Source organism: Oreochromis niloticus, linkage group LG23 (assembly GCF_001858045.2).
Source record: "Oreochromis niloticus isolate F11D_XX linkage group LG23, O_niloticus_UMD_NMBU, whole genome shotgun sequence".
In the NCBI taxonomy this organism is placed as follows: domain Eukaryota; kingdom Metazoa; phylum Chordata; class Actinopteri; order Cichliformes; family Cichlidae; genus Oreochromis; species Oreochromis niloticus.
Window position 1 is genome coordinate 33,667,217 of NC_031986.2, and position 12,339 is coordinate 33,679,555.

Consider the following 12,339-nt stretch of genomic DNA (forward strand, 5'->3'; position numbering starts at 1 on the left):
AGAATAGTGTGAAATGAATTAACCACTTATCTTTCAGCACTCACCTAGCTCTTTGAAGCGAGCGCTTGCTTCAAGCAAGATATTACGAATGTTCTGGATGGCCCAGGAATACAACTTTCCAAACGTCACCTCCAAAAGCATGCGGTTGAAGGGAGGGATCAGATCTACATCCTTCAGGCAGTCAGACAAGGGCTCTCTGAGAAGAAAACACAACAAGTGCACCAGGATTACATCATTAGAATAACTGTCATGTGATTATTACAAATAACTTCAAAACAAACAAACAAGAAGTGTAATTTTAACATGGATTTAAACCAGGTGATCTACCCAATGTTGGTCCCTTCTGGTATGATTCTTTGCCAGCCGCAGAGCATTGCATACTGCACAGACGGCAGCAAGAAGCTTTTAGAGGCCAGCTTCAGCATGGTGTCAATGCCTTCCAGTCTCACTTCAGCCCTCTCCAGCTATAAGGAAACAGAATTAATCAAATTTCCACCTGTATTATATACTCTACTTTAAAACATTGTCACACACCGACTCCCACCTGCTTGAGAAGACACTTCCTCATTTTCTCCACATCCAGTGGCTCCTCTTTCAGTGCAAAGTCCACAATGGTGGCCATGAGGCTGGACTGAGAGAAAGCACCTTGAACGCTGTGCTTCAGCCAGCGATACTTCTGGACGCTGGCCACAGTGTTAAGAAGCGGCTGCCACTTGTCTTGCTGCCAAGACATGCAATAATAGGTTGACAACAAACTCTGTAGACACACACACTCCACTGTCCTGCTAACTACAACTGCAAGGGATGAAAGTGCAACACAAATGTACATAAATAAATCTACAAATTCAGACTGAGAGAAACTCTTTGTGTCTGAAGGTGAATAGATTTTAAACTGAACCCATCTTCTTTATGTTTTTTGGCCATTTTTTTTTTTTTTATCTTATGAACTAATCCTGTTAAACTACCTTGGCTGTTTTGTCAGTGGGTGATTTCCTGTCAGCAGGAGCGGGGCTGATGTGAACATTAAGTTCCTCTTCATTGGTCCCTTCATTCTCCAGCTTTGGCTCTTCAATATCAGCCGACTCTGATTTCTTAGGCACTAAAAAAAAAAAAAAAAAAAAAAAAAAAAAGAAAGAAAAAAGATAACATTCACATTTAAAAACAGCAGATGGATTATAAAGAAAGAAACTGTTACCCTGCAGTAGATTCTTGATGCCCCACCTCTTTTTTTCCTACGATCCCTGATGAGCTTCTGGGTGATGCTCCTCCAGCGTGGCTGGGAGCTCAGCAGCTTCAGTTTGGACACTATAGACAGGTCGTTGCTTACAGCTGGACGCAGCTCATTAAATAAAAAGCGCAGACGCTCAATAACAGGGGCGCACACCTCCTTATAAGAGCGGCCTTGGTCCTGATGGGTCTATAATAAGACAAAGCAATCATTGCATTAGCATTTCCGTTCATCCTGCTGCTTCCTTTTGCATCACAGGTTAACTGCGCATAACGTGTAAATATTTCACAAGCAGAAAGCATACCTTAATTAAAGAACACTTTGCCTGGTAGACCATGCGGCACACGTCAATCACAGATTTAGGGAGGGACCTCTGCTTTCCCTGGTCCACACCCAAGGCACATTGACTGACAAGTGAGAGCGCAACGTGACCTGTGACAGGAAAGGTTTTTACTTAAAACTTCACATGCAACTCAGCATTGATGAGTTTCATTAGGAAATATCTTTGTGTGGTATTAGCAGTGTTACATGAAGGAAACTCATGTGAATCTCAGTATAACTAAATACAAGAAGAAACACATTTTAGTGAGCCATAATTGGCCTCTAATTTCTCCTAATGTGACCACTCTGGGTTCAGTTGCTAAGTTACCGAGGTCTTGATGCTTGAGGAGGCAGCAGAGCAGCAGGCGACCAACTTCTTCCACAGGGTGCTCTGGGAGGAAGGTGATGGGCGCAATAAGATGGTACTGCTTACAGCAGCGCTCTATTTGGCATAGGAAGTCCTAAAATATTCCAAACAAAAAGCAAAACATCAGCCTCCTTCTCACTGTTAAACAACCTCTTCGGGCATTTCTGCCTTGCTTGTACCTTCACAGTATGGTCCTGAGTGTTGTTGTCAGCAATGGCCTGCAGGAAAGGCTGTGCGTGATCGCTGAGAGTTATTCTGCGGGAATAAAGTTTGGCCTTATCAGGAGTGCTTGTGCCCAGGGAGCTGCAGTGGTCTTCGTCCTTCTCCTCATTGTAGTTGTAGTGGATCTGACTGGTCTGTAGACCCCCTGAAAATATGGAGGACTGGAGCCATTCTGTGCAGAGAGCAAACACTTGTGTTAAATGAATTCCAACCTGAAGTGTGAATTTATAAACCAGGCTGATGTAAAATCATTAAACCCACTGGCACATTCAATCTCCATGGGGGACAGGGCGGTGCTCTTGGCCAAGTAGGAGGCGTGCAGACCCAGGAGCAGCCCCATGTTCCTCTCAGTGTCAATAAGTGGAGAAGAAAGGCTGCTGAGGTCTGGAGTAGTGACCGTCTCCTGGTTAGGCTGAAAATGATAAAAAGTCCCAATATCAAAGGCTAAAGCCACCAAAGAAGAAAAGAAGTTGTGTTTAAAATAAAAGTACAACTGTTACCTCCATATATTGGCCAACGCAGAAGGCCTGCATGGACTCTCTAGTGTCTTCAAACTGCAGGGCAGCTTCCAAAGCAACCACGGGGTCCTCTCCTGCAAACTGGGCTATTAAACCACAAAGAACAAATGGCATGAGTTCTGACAACTGTTCTCTTATAACCCTTTGACAAAGTCCAGCCTCTTTGCATGTCTGAAATACAGAAACTACTAAAAGTCTCAGAGCATCGCTTTGGGGTTATTTTTAGCCTCTCCTTCAAGGTACAAAAGAAACCTTTGAGTTACCCAAGTGTACAGCGATTAGTCTAGATATAAGGGTTTGTTATTGCACCATCTGTAACTGGCATATTTATATATATATTAAAAAAAAAAATCAATTTACATATCAGCCACGTTTGCAACAGTGAGCAGTTAGGGTGTCCCTGTAGTATTTTAATTAATCCTGGATGTCACATTACATTCCAAAACTACTGTTTAGCCTTACCCAGGATACTGTTTCCTGTTAGTGACTGGGACTGGGCCTGAAAGTCTTTGATGTCATACACTTTTCCATCTATTACAGTCCAGAAGCCGCCATCTTTGTTGTGATTCTCCAGGTCAGCCTTGCGGATGAGTGAAACCTCCTCATTGTTCTTGGAGCTCTGCCCTGTAAAGAAAGACCCTGCCAACACAGCAGAAAGTCTAGTTACAGTCTAAAAAGAAACACACAGAGTAGCATCTCATCTTCGCCCTAAAATTTAGGATGTCACTCAAGTAAAACATAGATGTTGTTTTACCCATAATTCCTGGCCAGGCCAGATCCTCATTATCGTCCCTCTCGTGTCCTGGAGCCAGGTGGTTGAAACGGTCCAAGTGTTCCAGGAGTCCAGCCAGGAGAGGGATCGAGCCGGTCTCCTGCATCAGACCAGCGTCAATGGTGAGGAGAAGGATGATGGACACCACCAGCTCAGGGAGAAGCACTCCTACCAAAGAACAAACAGTACAGTACTCAGTACTGTGTTGCAAACATCTCTAAAGCATAAATATGCTGGAAATACAAGTCTGAGGGATTTTTTTTTTTTTTTTTTTACCAGTTAGATCTCCTTCAATGACTCGAGAGACCTCGGCAAAGTGGCGGCAACCAGTAGAAGCGATACTTGTTGCCACTGGGAGGATGTCTCCAATGTGCGTGCACAACAAAGCGATGTACTTTTTTAACAAGGAACCAACACCCAGGAGCTCAGGATCTAGAAGAGCACCAGAGAAATCACACACTGCCTTTCTGCAACTCATTCTTAATTAGAGGTGGGGACTAAAACCATAAAAACAGTTACTGTGAAATAACATTTCCTCAATAGATATGAGATAGTTAACATAAAGTCGACAGCACTCATTCCATGCATGTTTGGACACCGTGCCGAACCAATCAGCTGGTTGGAACAGAAGGCACATCAGGTTAGGCTGATGTCAGATTTATGGCCAAATCACACATTGGATGCATATATGAGACTCACTGTCCACCTCACTGAGACAGCACTGCTTTGCTTGTAACCTCTGTCTACACAAACTAAAGAGCTGGAAGAGACTTACTGTATCCATTAACATTTTCTGTGCCATTGACTCCCAGGTAAAGCTTGCTGACCAGCAGCCTCTGGAAGCGCAGCAGTAGGTCCAAAGATGCAGAGCGCTCCTTACTGACATGCTCTGCCTCCAAATAGTTTGAGATGCGACGAGCAACATCTTTTAGCCTTGCAATGGTCTGGGAGGCGATGTTCCTGCAGAAGTTAAATCCATGAATATGCTAGCAGGGAGCGAGGCATTATGCCGCATTACAGGAGTATGTGCAGCACAATTTGTGAAGGTACCTCAGGAGTTGCTGTACGAGCTGCACAAGGGGCAAGCTTTGCTTCCCTGCCGACTCATAGATGCCCGTGTTGATGAGGTCTTTGTCCAGCATGGTGCGACACCGGTGTATGGTGGAGGCATTAGCTTCCTGTTCATCAATCTCCTTCTCTTTCTGAGCCTCCTTCTTTGCTTCGATGTCCTATCATGAAAAAAAAATAATACACAAAATTATTACCATCGTTTAGGATGTCAGGGACCACATGGAGATGTTCGATGGGCAGGTTCTGGTCCTTGGTCACACACTTTGTCCATGTGTACTCTAAAGTGGGATTTACACTTTGTTAAATGTTTGCCACAGGCACATCATAATTACAAGTGCTTCTGAAACACTACGCTGTAACCTGATGCGCACCTCCCCAGAAAAGCAATTACGCATTGTGGCAACACAGCCTGCAACAACTGTCAGAGGCCCATAAGGTACCGTTGTTTCCTTCTATGCACTTCCAGCTACAACATCTGCTGCCACTTTTCACACTGAAAGAAAAAAAAAAAAACTAAAATTGCATTGCACTGGCATTCTGTGCTGGGGAGAGGCCAAAAATGAGTGAGCCTTGTGTCACATACCCAAATATCAGTCAAGAGAGAATTTACTCAGCATTTCAAACAGACAACCAAGTGCTGACTCATGCATTTACTACACCGACCTGTATCTCAGCAGTGATGGCTGCATTGAGTGCAGACTCCAACCCTCCATCAGCCATTAAGCTGCTGACCAACAGGTCAATCATGAAGCGCCGGCCAGGACTCACACTCATCTCATTTCCAGATGCTGGAAAATAAAAGTTAAAAACTCAGCCTCCGCAGGCACTTCCATCAAACCGATCACAGGTAATGGACTATTAAATGTTAATTTTCATACTGAATCAGTGTTACCAGATGTTTTGATTTGTACTCACCGGCATTAGGCAGGAGTGAGGACAGAGCCCTTGCCCTTTCCTCAGCTGTGGGTAGCAGCACGGACCAGCCGCTCTGGAGGACAGCCTGGGCAGCTGCTTGCACTGTGTTGAGCACCCCGGCATTGCTAGCTAGCACCACCACTGTTTGTTTCAGGTTGTTGAGCAGCACACTTCCAAGGCCCAGCCCCAGCTCCTCTGGATCCACCTGGTTACTGATGGCTGCATGCAGCTGAGGAAAAACAGGGAAGGTTTAGGGCTGCAATAAATAATTATTTCCTTTCATTTCTTTGATTGTTTAGTTCGTTGATAATTTAATCTTTAAAATGGGAACCACAGGACAGAAGTATGACCAAAAAAAAAGAAAACAATAATAAATAATAATAATTTGGGGAAGTCTAAGACAAATTTGGACTTTTCACTGAATCATCTATTTAAGCATGTCAAGAAAATGTGAACCAAGTCCAGCACGACATGACTCAGGCCCGACTATCAAAAAACACACAAAGTGAAATTCTTACTAAAGAGATGGAGTCTTCTTCCACTGCAAAGTTATTAAAGTTAACCAAAAAGTAAATGTAGATGTGGAAAAAAACAGAACTGCTGTTCAAAAACAGCACATACACACCAAAACAATTCTGTTCCACTCTCCAGTAATATTGTATGATATAGACTTAATATCAAATCATTTGCTCCATCACAAAACAAACATATAGAGGAAAAATTCTACTTCTACAAGCATTTCCAATCAAATCTCACCCATTCAAAGGTCGTTTCTTACCTGGAGCCTGAGCAGGTTGAGTGTGGCGACTACCATGCACTCCTTCTCCTGGGGAGGGGGCCAGTCTGAGCTGCCATCCATGCCCTCGCTGACCTGCCGCAGGAGCAAGTCCAACTGCTCGAAAGTCATGGGGCAAACATCCACCACAAAGGGCACACGTTTCCCCACAGACCACTCTGAGCTCGAGGACCAGGCAAAGCTCTGAAAACAAGCAAATGATAACTGATCTGTGTCTCGTCCTTTACTAACATTACGAGATCAACAGTGATGGTATCTTACCTGTCCGGGTCCACAGGAGATTCCAACTATGTGTTTGGAGTTGAGCCCCGGGAGAGCTTTAGGCTGCTTCTTATTGGAAAAGAGCGTATCAAAGTGCTGTAGCTTGTCATTGCTGCCCCAGCTGAGCACCTCTCCATCATCAGTGAGGGCCAAGCAGTGTGTCGACCCCACAGCTACGTCCACAACTTTCTTTCCTGATTGCAAACAATGCGTTTGTTGTTGGGTTTTTTTGTTGTTTTTTTAAATAAGCTTCTGAAAAATCAATGTTAAGGTCAAGCTCACTCACCCTGTAGACTATCAAGCAGCTTTGGGTAACGGACATGCTCATCTGTGCCGTGACCAAGGCGCTGGTTGTCTCCCTTCCCCCAGGTGTACACCTGACCATCTTTGGTGAGGGCTACTGAAAACTGGCTTCCGCAGCACACCTTCACTATGTCCAGATCCTGCAGCTTCTCCACCAGCTTGGGCGTCTTACAGCCGTCACTGCCTCCTCGGCCCAGTTTACCATAATCTCCATCACCCCAGGACCACACCTGACCTGTGGTAACAGACGGAGAAGCTAAACACTGTAGCCTGGGTGATTTCTAGCGGCTTCTATGATCAAAAATCAAGCTAAAAATGGCCGATATGCTGGCTAACAAGAAGCAAGAAACACACCAGCTGCTACTGTTGCTAATGGATCTGTAACAGGTGACACAGGTCGGACACAACAACACTGAGCAATTCACATGAAACTTTAAAGGGTTTTTTGGGGGTGGGGGGGGTGGGGGGATACATTTCAATTATTTAACTAACAGACATTTTAAAAACATTAATTCCTGGATTTTAATTCCAGCATTTTTAATCATCCACAGGAAGCATGCTTACCATTCTCTGTCACAGCAAGAGTTTGGGCATCACCACTACCACACGCCACATCCACCACCTTCAGTCCTTTGAATGCTGTCACTACCATGGGAGTAGTCTGGTCCTCACTGGAGCCTAGAAACCCCAACAGATTACAACTAATTTCAGTAAAGACAAAGAGACCAAAAAAGGTGAAGAATATCTATCAGGGGCAGTTCATTTGGAGCTCACCGTGGCCAAGCCGACCATAGTTCCCTCTTCCCCATGTATAGAGCTCGCCATCAGCAGTGATCGCAGCACTGTATGTGCTCCCACAAGCAACATGTACCACATGCTTTCCTGCCTGTTTTCCATTGAAGGTTCCAATCATTTTAGGCTCTTCTAGGTATCTGAAATAAAGTAAAAATGCAAGGCTAAATTTTTCAGGAAGCTCATCACCATTAATAATTATCATTTATATTTTATCTTCATTATGTTTTTACTAATAACACAGATTCTTTTAAAATGAATTGGCAGGGTTGGGGGATTTCACTCTATCATCAGAAGCCTTTGATTCTGTCTCTGGCCTACGAGCATAAAACATTAATAGAAATGTCCCAGATTTTAGGAAATAATGCACTTTATATCTTCACCACCTGTTCATCAATAATTTAACCTAAATAGATCTCCACAATTTAAGTTAATGCTCCAAAAACCTGGACTCTACCACTCCACTGTTATATCTGTGATACACAAACACATTCAGTATAATAAAAGTGGAAATATAGGCAGCGACTGTCACAAGGCTGAAAATGCAGCAGCTTGAGTTCAAGTCCAACCTGATGCCCTTTGCTGTATGTCTTCCCCCACACACTCTTCACTACTACAGCTCCCCAAAAGGTGGAAACACAAAATGTGTGCAAGCCTTTTTAAACTATGGACATTTTTTTCCTCTGGCTGCTTACGTGGTATCTCCATGTCCAAGCCGGCCACCATCACCGCACCCCCAGGAGAACACCTCCCCGTTGGACGATAGGGCCAAGTAATGCTGCCCGTCAGGATGAGCTGCAAGTTTCACAATCTTTCTGGAGCTTAGAACGTGGATTAGCATGGGGGCCTGCAACAAAACAATTCAGAGACTCAACCTGCTGCAGATGCAGAGATGAAACGATCGACCTCAGAGGAACTGACAGAACTGACCAGGGTTGTGCTCTTGTAGTTCTGGCTGTAAACAGCACCGCTGCTGGAAAGGATAAGAAACCCTTTTTCTGAACAGACAATCTGTGTGACCCCGAGGCTCGACAGGGCTTTGCACTGAATGGGTCCATTAACATTGGCGTAAAGTTTCCAACCCAGGAGGCCCCAGGCAATCACTTCCTGCAAAGTCCCCTGGAACAAAACAACACAGCATTGGTTTAAGTGTGAGCATTAACCACTTAGGAAACACATATTCAAGTCACATATTCAAATCTGATTTAAGTAAATGTGGATTTATGTAATACTTAAAAATGTAAAAACAACTGAACCAATCACTTCAGCAGTGACAGCTAATAAAAAGAGGGCTCACCTTGTGTGACGTAGGCGAGTTGCAGTGTGGAGGGCTGCAAGGAGAAGCTAGGCGGTCCAGGTGAGCCATGATTACTACAGCAGTCTGACGAAGGTCGATAGCCAGGTCGTTATCCTGAGGCAACGTCAAGTATCGCAGGAAACTCTCATTTGGACTCAGAGGGGCTGTGAGGATCTGGAAACCACAGCAAAGATCCATGAAATATTAATTAGCTTCATTCTCAACCATGAATGGAAAAAAAACCAAAAAACAAAACAGGGTATTTTAAGACGCGTTCCCAAGAGAGACATGAAGCAACACAATTTATTTCGATAGCACTTTATTTGTTCCTACTGTCTCGATTTTCCTGCATGTTGTTTATTAAAACAGGGTGATAATTTTTCTCCTCCCTGTTTAAAATAAATATAAAAGATCTGCCTCTCTAAATCAATGTATTTAATTTAGTTTCTCATCTGCCCTCACACTGCTTTTTAATTAATGCAGATTAAATAGCTGCTGTTTGGAGATGGAGGCTGGCACTAAATCAAAGTAAAAACATTAATTATTATTCATTCAGAGCCAATGAAAAGGCAAAACTACAGGTTGTGCATTATAATAGTTTATCATGAAATATTGGTTGAAAGATATTTTGTTAAAAGTCCAATTTGAGAACATATTCAAATTAAGCAAAATACAGTTCGGAGCTCTATGATACTGCAAACTTGACAAGAAGCACTATGGCAAATTTTATGAAATATCTGAGACAGTTTGACAAACGAATTGGTGCTTTTAAGTTGGCTGTTTCTATTTTCAGTGCTTGGGAAAGACTTCAAGTTGGGTTATTTGTTTCTGTTCTCTCCGTTTTCCTTTTACTGGTGTCATGTTTTATGCATGATATGGTAATAAAATAAAAATTGAAATCAATCTCCAGTCAGTCCATGTCTTATTTTCTTTTAGAAACCAGCTGGGAAAAGAAAATTTCCACCTCAGCTTCCTCTTCAGGAACGGGCTCCTCCTTGCTGCTATGTATGTTCTGAAAGCGCTGCAAGAGGGGAAGTAACGGAGCACTGGTTCCCTGCGTGGAGCGCTCGTTGTCCATCTCTCTGGTGCCGCTTTCCCACAGACGCAAAAGCAGCAGAACAGCAGACAGCAGCTGACTGGAAGGAAATAACAACAGATGAGCAGCAAAGTTAGATTTGGCATTAACAAATAAACAGGTAATAAGGAGATCTGGTTACCTGAGTGTTCCCCTCTGAACAGCCAGCTCCAGCAGGATGGCCAAGGCTAGATGTTGATCCTGAAGAGGAATGTTACATTTGATGCTGGCACTTCCATGTACATCACTGTTCACAAAAGAGACAAGAGATGAGAATCACACAATGTTATGCAGTTTATAAGACGAGATGTACTTTATTGATCTTGCAGAATTTTTGGATCAAACCTTATGTACAACTGATAAAACAACAGACCTCAGGAACTTTGTGGCCCTCTCGACAACCTCCAGCCACACTGATGACACAGTTCCCTCATCAAACAGTGTCGCCTCCGGCAGCGCTCGCAGGGCATCCAGAGACTCCTGAAGCAACTCACTGCAAAGATCTGCATCATCTCCTGCAAAGACAAACATTTTCATGTTTAAAACACTGCAGAGTAGCTACATTATACAGTACAGATTAAATATAAAGCAATAAGAAGGACAGAGCATTTGTAGCATTTTTTAAGCTGCACGTTTCTGAGTGTGTTTCAGTAGGAAACACACTCAAAGACATTTTCCAGTGCTTTCATATGTTTAACTATTGAGGAACCAGGTCACCAGAGTTGTAACAGGGTCTAAAATGTCAGTTTAAACACTGAGATGACCCAAACTGTGCACTCCCAGTGCGAGAGGAACTGAGGCTCACTGGACTACTAGCATTTCTGACAGCAGCATCCCAGAACTATAAGAAAACCAGTATATGTGCCCAACGTTAACATTCGTTAGCTTCCCAGCATTTACAGACTCTAGTCTGATACAGCAGAGTTCACAGTAAAGCTGTTCTTATGTAGACATTTCCAGTTTTCTTTGTTATGGGCAAGAAATGGTGAAACAAAAATCTCTGATTAAGAATGAACTCAGACATTCCTTTAAAACTATTTCCTATCTCCTTCCCCTCGCTGCTAAAATCTGATTTTAAAAACGCAGCTACCGACATTAAATAGACTTTATCTATATCTTAATTTTGCTTATTTCACGTGTTTAATGACCACTCCGAGAGAAAAGGGTGATGTCACCTACCAAAGTCCTGTTTCTGTACCCCTTGGCCAACATGAGCCCCAGTTTGAAGCTTACGGTAGTAACATATCACCTCCTTCCGCTCAAAATGTTACTGCTCAATTTAATTTAAAAAGAGCAGTTTTAGGCCCAGAATAGTGGGTAATTTTGAACATAAAACCTGTGTTTGAAGACCAAGCACCAGTTTCTGCCATCTTGCCTTCACCACAGGATAACTGTGATGCAATGTGGTGGGAGAGCCAGACCTGTGCTCTTTGAAAGACTAATTGTTATCCCCCAAGAAAGACCTGGTCAGAGAGGCTGAGGGATCTGAGAGTAAAAGGAGACCCTTATTAATCGTTCCACAGGTTCACCTGTGAAATCCTTGTAAGATTTACTTCCTCTAGAGCAGCCATTCTGTAACTTCAGACCACGAGTTTGAGCCACTGGGCTAGGGAGGTGATCAACTCACTGCTGCAAAGTAAAAAGGGTGTGCTTGATTCCTGACTTATGAACCAAGAAAAAAATAAAAAATAAAAAAAAAAATAAAAAGATCATACCAGAGATTAAAGTTAACCCCCCCACCCAAAACAAACAAACAAACAAACAAACAAAAAAAGCCCAAACAAAACAAAAAATTTTAAAAAGTGTGTTACACTTCGTTGTTCCTAAAGAGTATTTCCAGGAACACGGCTAAAATGGGGATAGGAGGTGTCCGTGTTGCTCATGTTACAGGAAGGCTACGGAGGAGAGGCAGGCGCTTTGTTCCCACCCAGTCCCCGTGGACACAAAGCCCTCACAACCTTAACAAAAACAACGCCTCCACTAGCAAAGCTGAAAATGAAGGGAGTGAATGAATAACATGGTTACAGATTTACGCTTGAATAAACGTAATCAGAATCTGTGACCAATTTACATCAAAATAAAGGTTAATAACTGCATATTATTAGTAATTTTGAATTTATAGCCCGAGGATGATGATTATTATTATCATTATTATAATACATGAGACTAAAGCATGACACAGGATCCTGATTTATCTGCCTGTAATGGAGACCACGCATGACGACAGAGCTACATTTAACAACATCCAAAACAGCTATTTTGGATTCATTCTTGTCCCAAAGCAGGAGGATTGCCTCCTTGGCCCTATTCTGTCAGTCTGTCGTCTAGCAGCACGACTAAAAACACAGCATTGCGAAAGATGTTTGGTTGTTTACGACGAGCAGCTTCTAATGTGGCGCAA

General features: G+C 43.1%; 1 protein-coding gene across 4 annotated transcripts in view; it reads right to left on the minus strand.

The window, feature by feature from the left end:
• herc2 (HECT and RLD domain containing E3 ubiquitin protein ligase 2) overlaps positions 1 to 12,339 on the minus strand; it is a 52,456-nt gene that overhangs the window by 27,831 nt on the left and 12,286 nt on the right. For 3 of the 4 annotated variants that reach the window (XM_013275072.3, XM_019351461.2, XM_013275074.3), the window contains exons 7-34: positions 10,312 to 10,453; positions 10,081 to 10,185; positions 9,828 to 9,999; positions 8,864 to 9,037; positions 8,497 to 8,685; positions 8,262 to 8,413; positions 7,549 to 7,706; positions 7,339 to 7,452; positions 6,758 to 7,009; positions 6,472 to 6,665; positions 6,193 to 6,393; positions 5,415 to 5,643; positions 5,163 to 5,287; positions 4,479 to 4,657; positions 4,204 to 4,388; positions 3,705 to 3,860; positions 3,411 to 3,596; positions 3,119 to 3,295; positions 2,639 to 2,742; positions 2,400 to 2,550; positions 2,096 to 2,310; positions 1,878 to 2,010; positions 1,533 to 1,660; positions 1,222 to 1,417; positions 966 to 1,099; positions 545 to 721; positions 328 to 464; positions 45 to 196 (exon numbers count right to left, since the gene is read on the minus strand). In XM_013275072.3, the coding sequence (XP_013130526.1) occupies positions 45 to 196; positions 328 to 464; positions 545 to 721; positions 966 to 1,099; positions 1,222 to 1,417; positions 1,533 to 1,660; positions 1,878 to 2,010; positions 2,096 to 2,310; positions 2,400 to 2,550; positions 2,639 to 2,742; positions 3,119 to 3,295; positions 3,411 to 3,596; positions 3,705 to 3,860; positions 4,204 to 4,388; positions 4,479 to 4,657; positions 5,163 to 5,287; positions 5,415 to 5,643; positions 6,193 to 6,393; positions 6,472 to 6,665; positions 6,758 to 7,009; positions 7,339 to 7,452; positions 7,549 to 7,706; positions 8,262 to 8,413; positions 8,497 to 8,685; positions 8,864 to 9,037; positions 9,828 to 9,999; positions 10,081 to 10,185; positions 10,312 to 10,453 (4,617 nt within the window). The remainder of the gene's footprint in view (positions 1 to 44; positions 197 to 327; positions 465 to 544; positions 722 to 965; positions 1,100 to 1,221; positions 1,418 to 1,532; positions 1,661 to 1,877; positions 2,011 to 2,095; positions 2,311 to 2,399; positions 2,551 to 2,638; positions 2,743 to 3,118; positions 3,296 to 3,410; positions 3,597 to 3,704; positions 3,861 to 4,203; positions 4,389 to 4,478; positions 4,658 to 5,162; positions 5,288 to 5,414; positions 5,644 to 6,192; positions 6,394 to 6,471; positions 6,666 to 6,757; positions 7,010 to 7,338; positions 7,453 to 7,548; positions 7,707 to 8,261; positions 8,414 to 8,496; positions 8,686 to 8,863; positions 9,038 to 9,827; positions 10,000 to 10,080; positions 10,186 to 10,311; positions 10,454 to 12,339) is intronic. The other variant, XM_013275073.3, reaches the window with a different exon arrangement.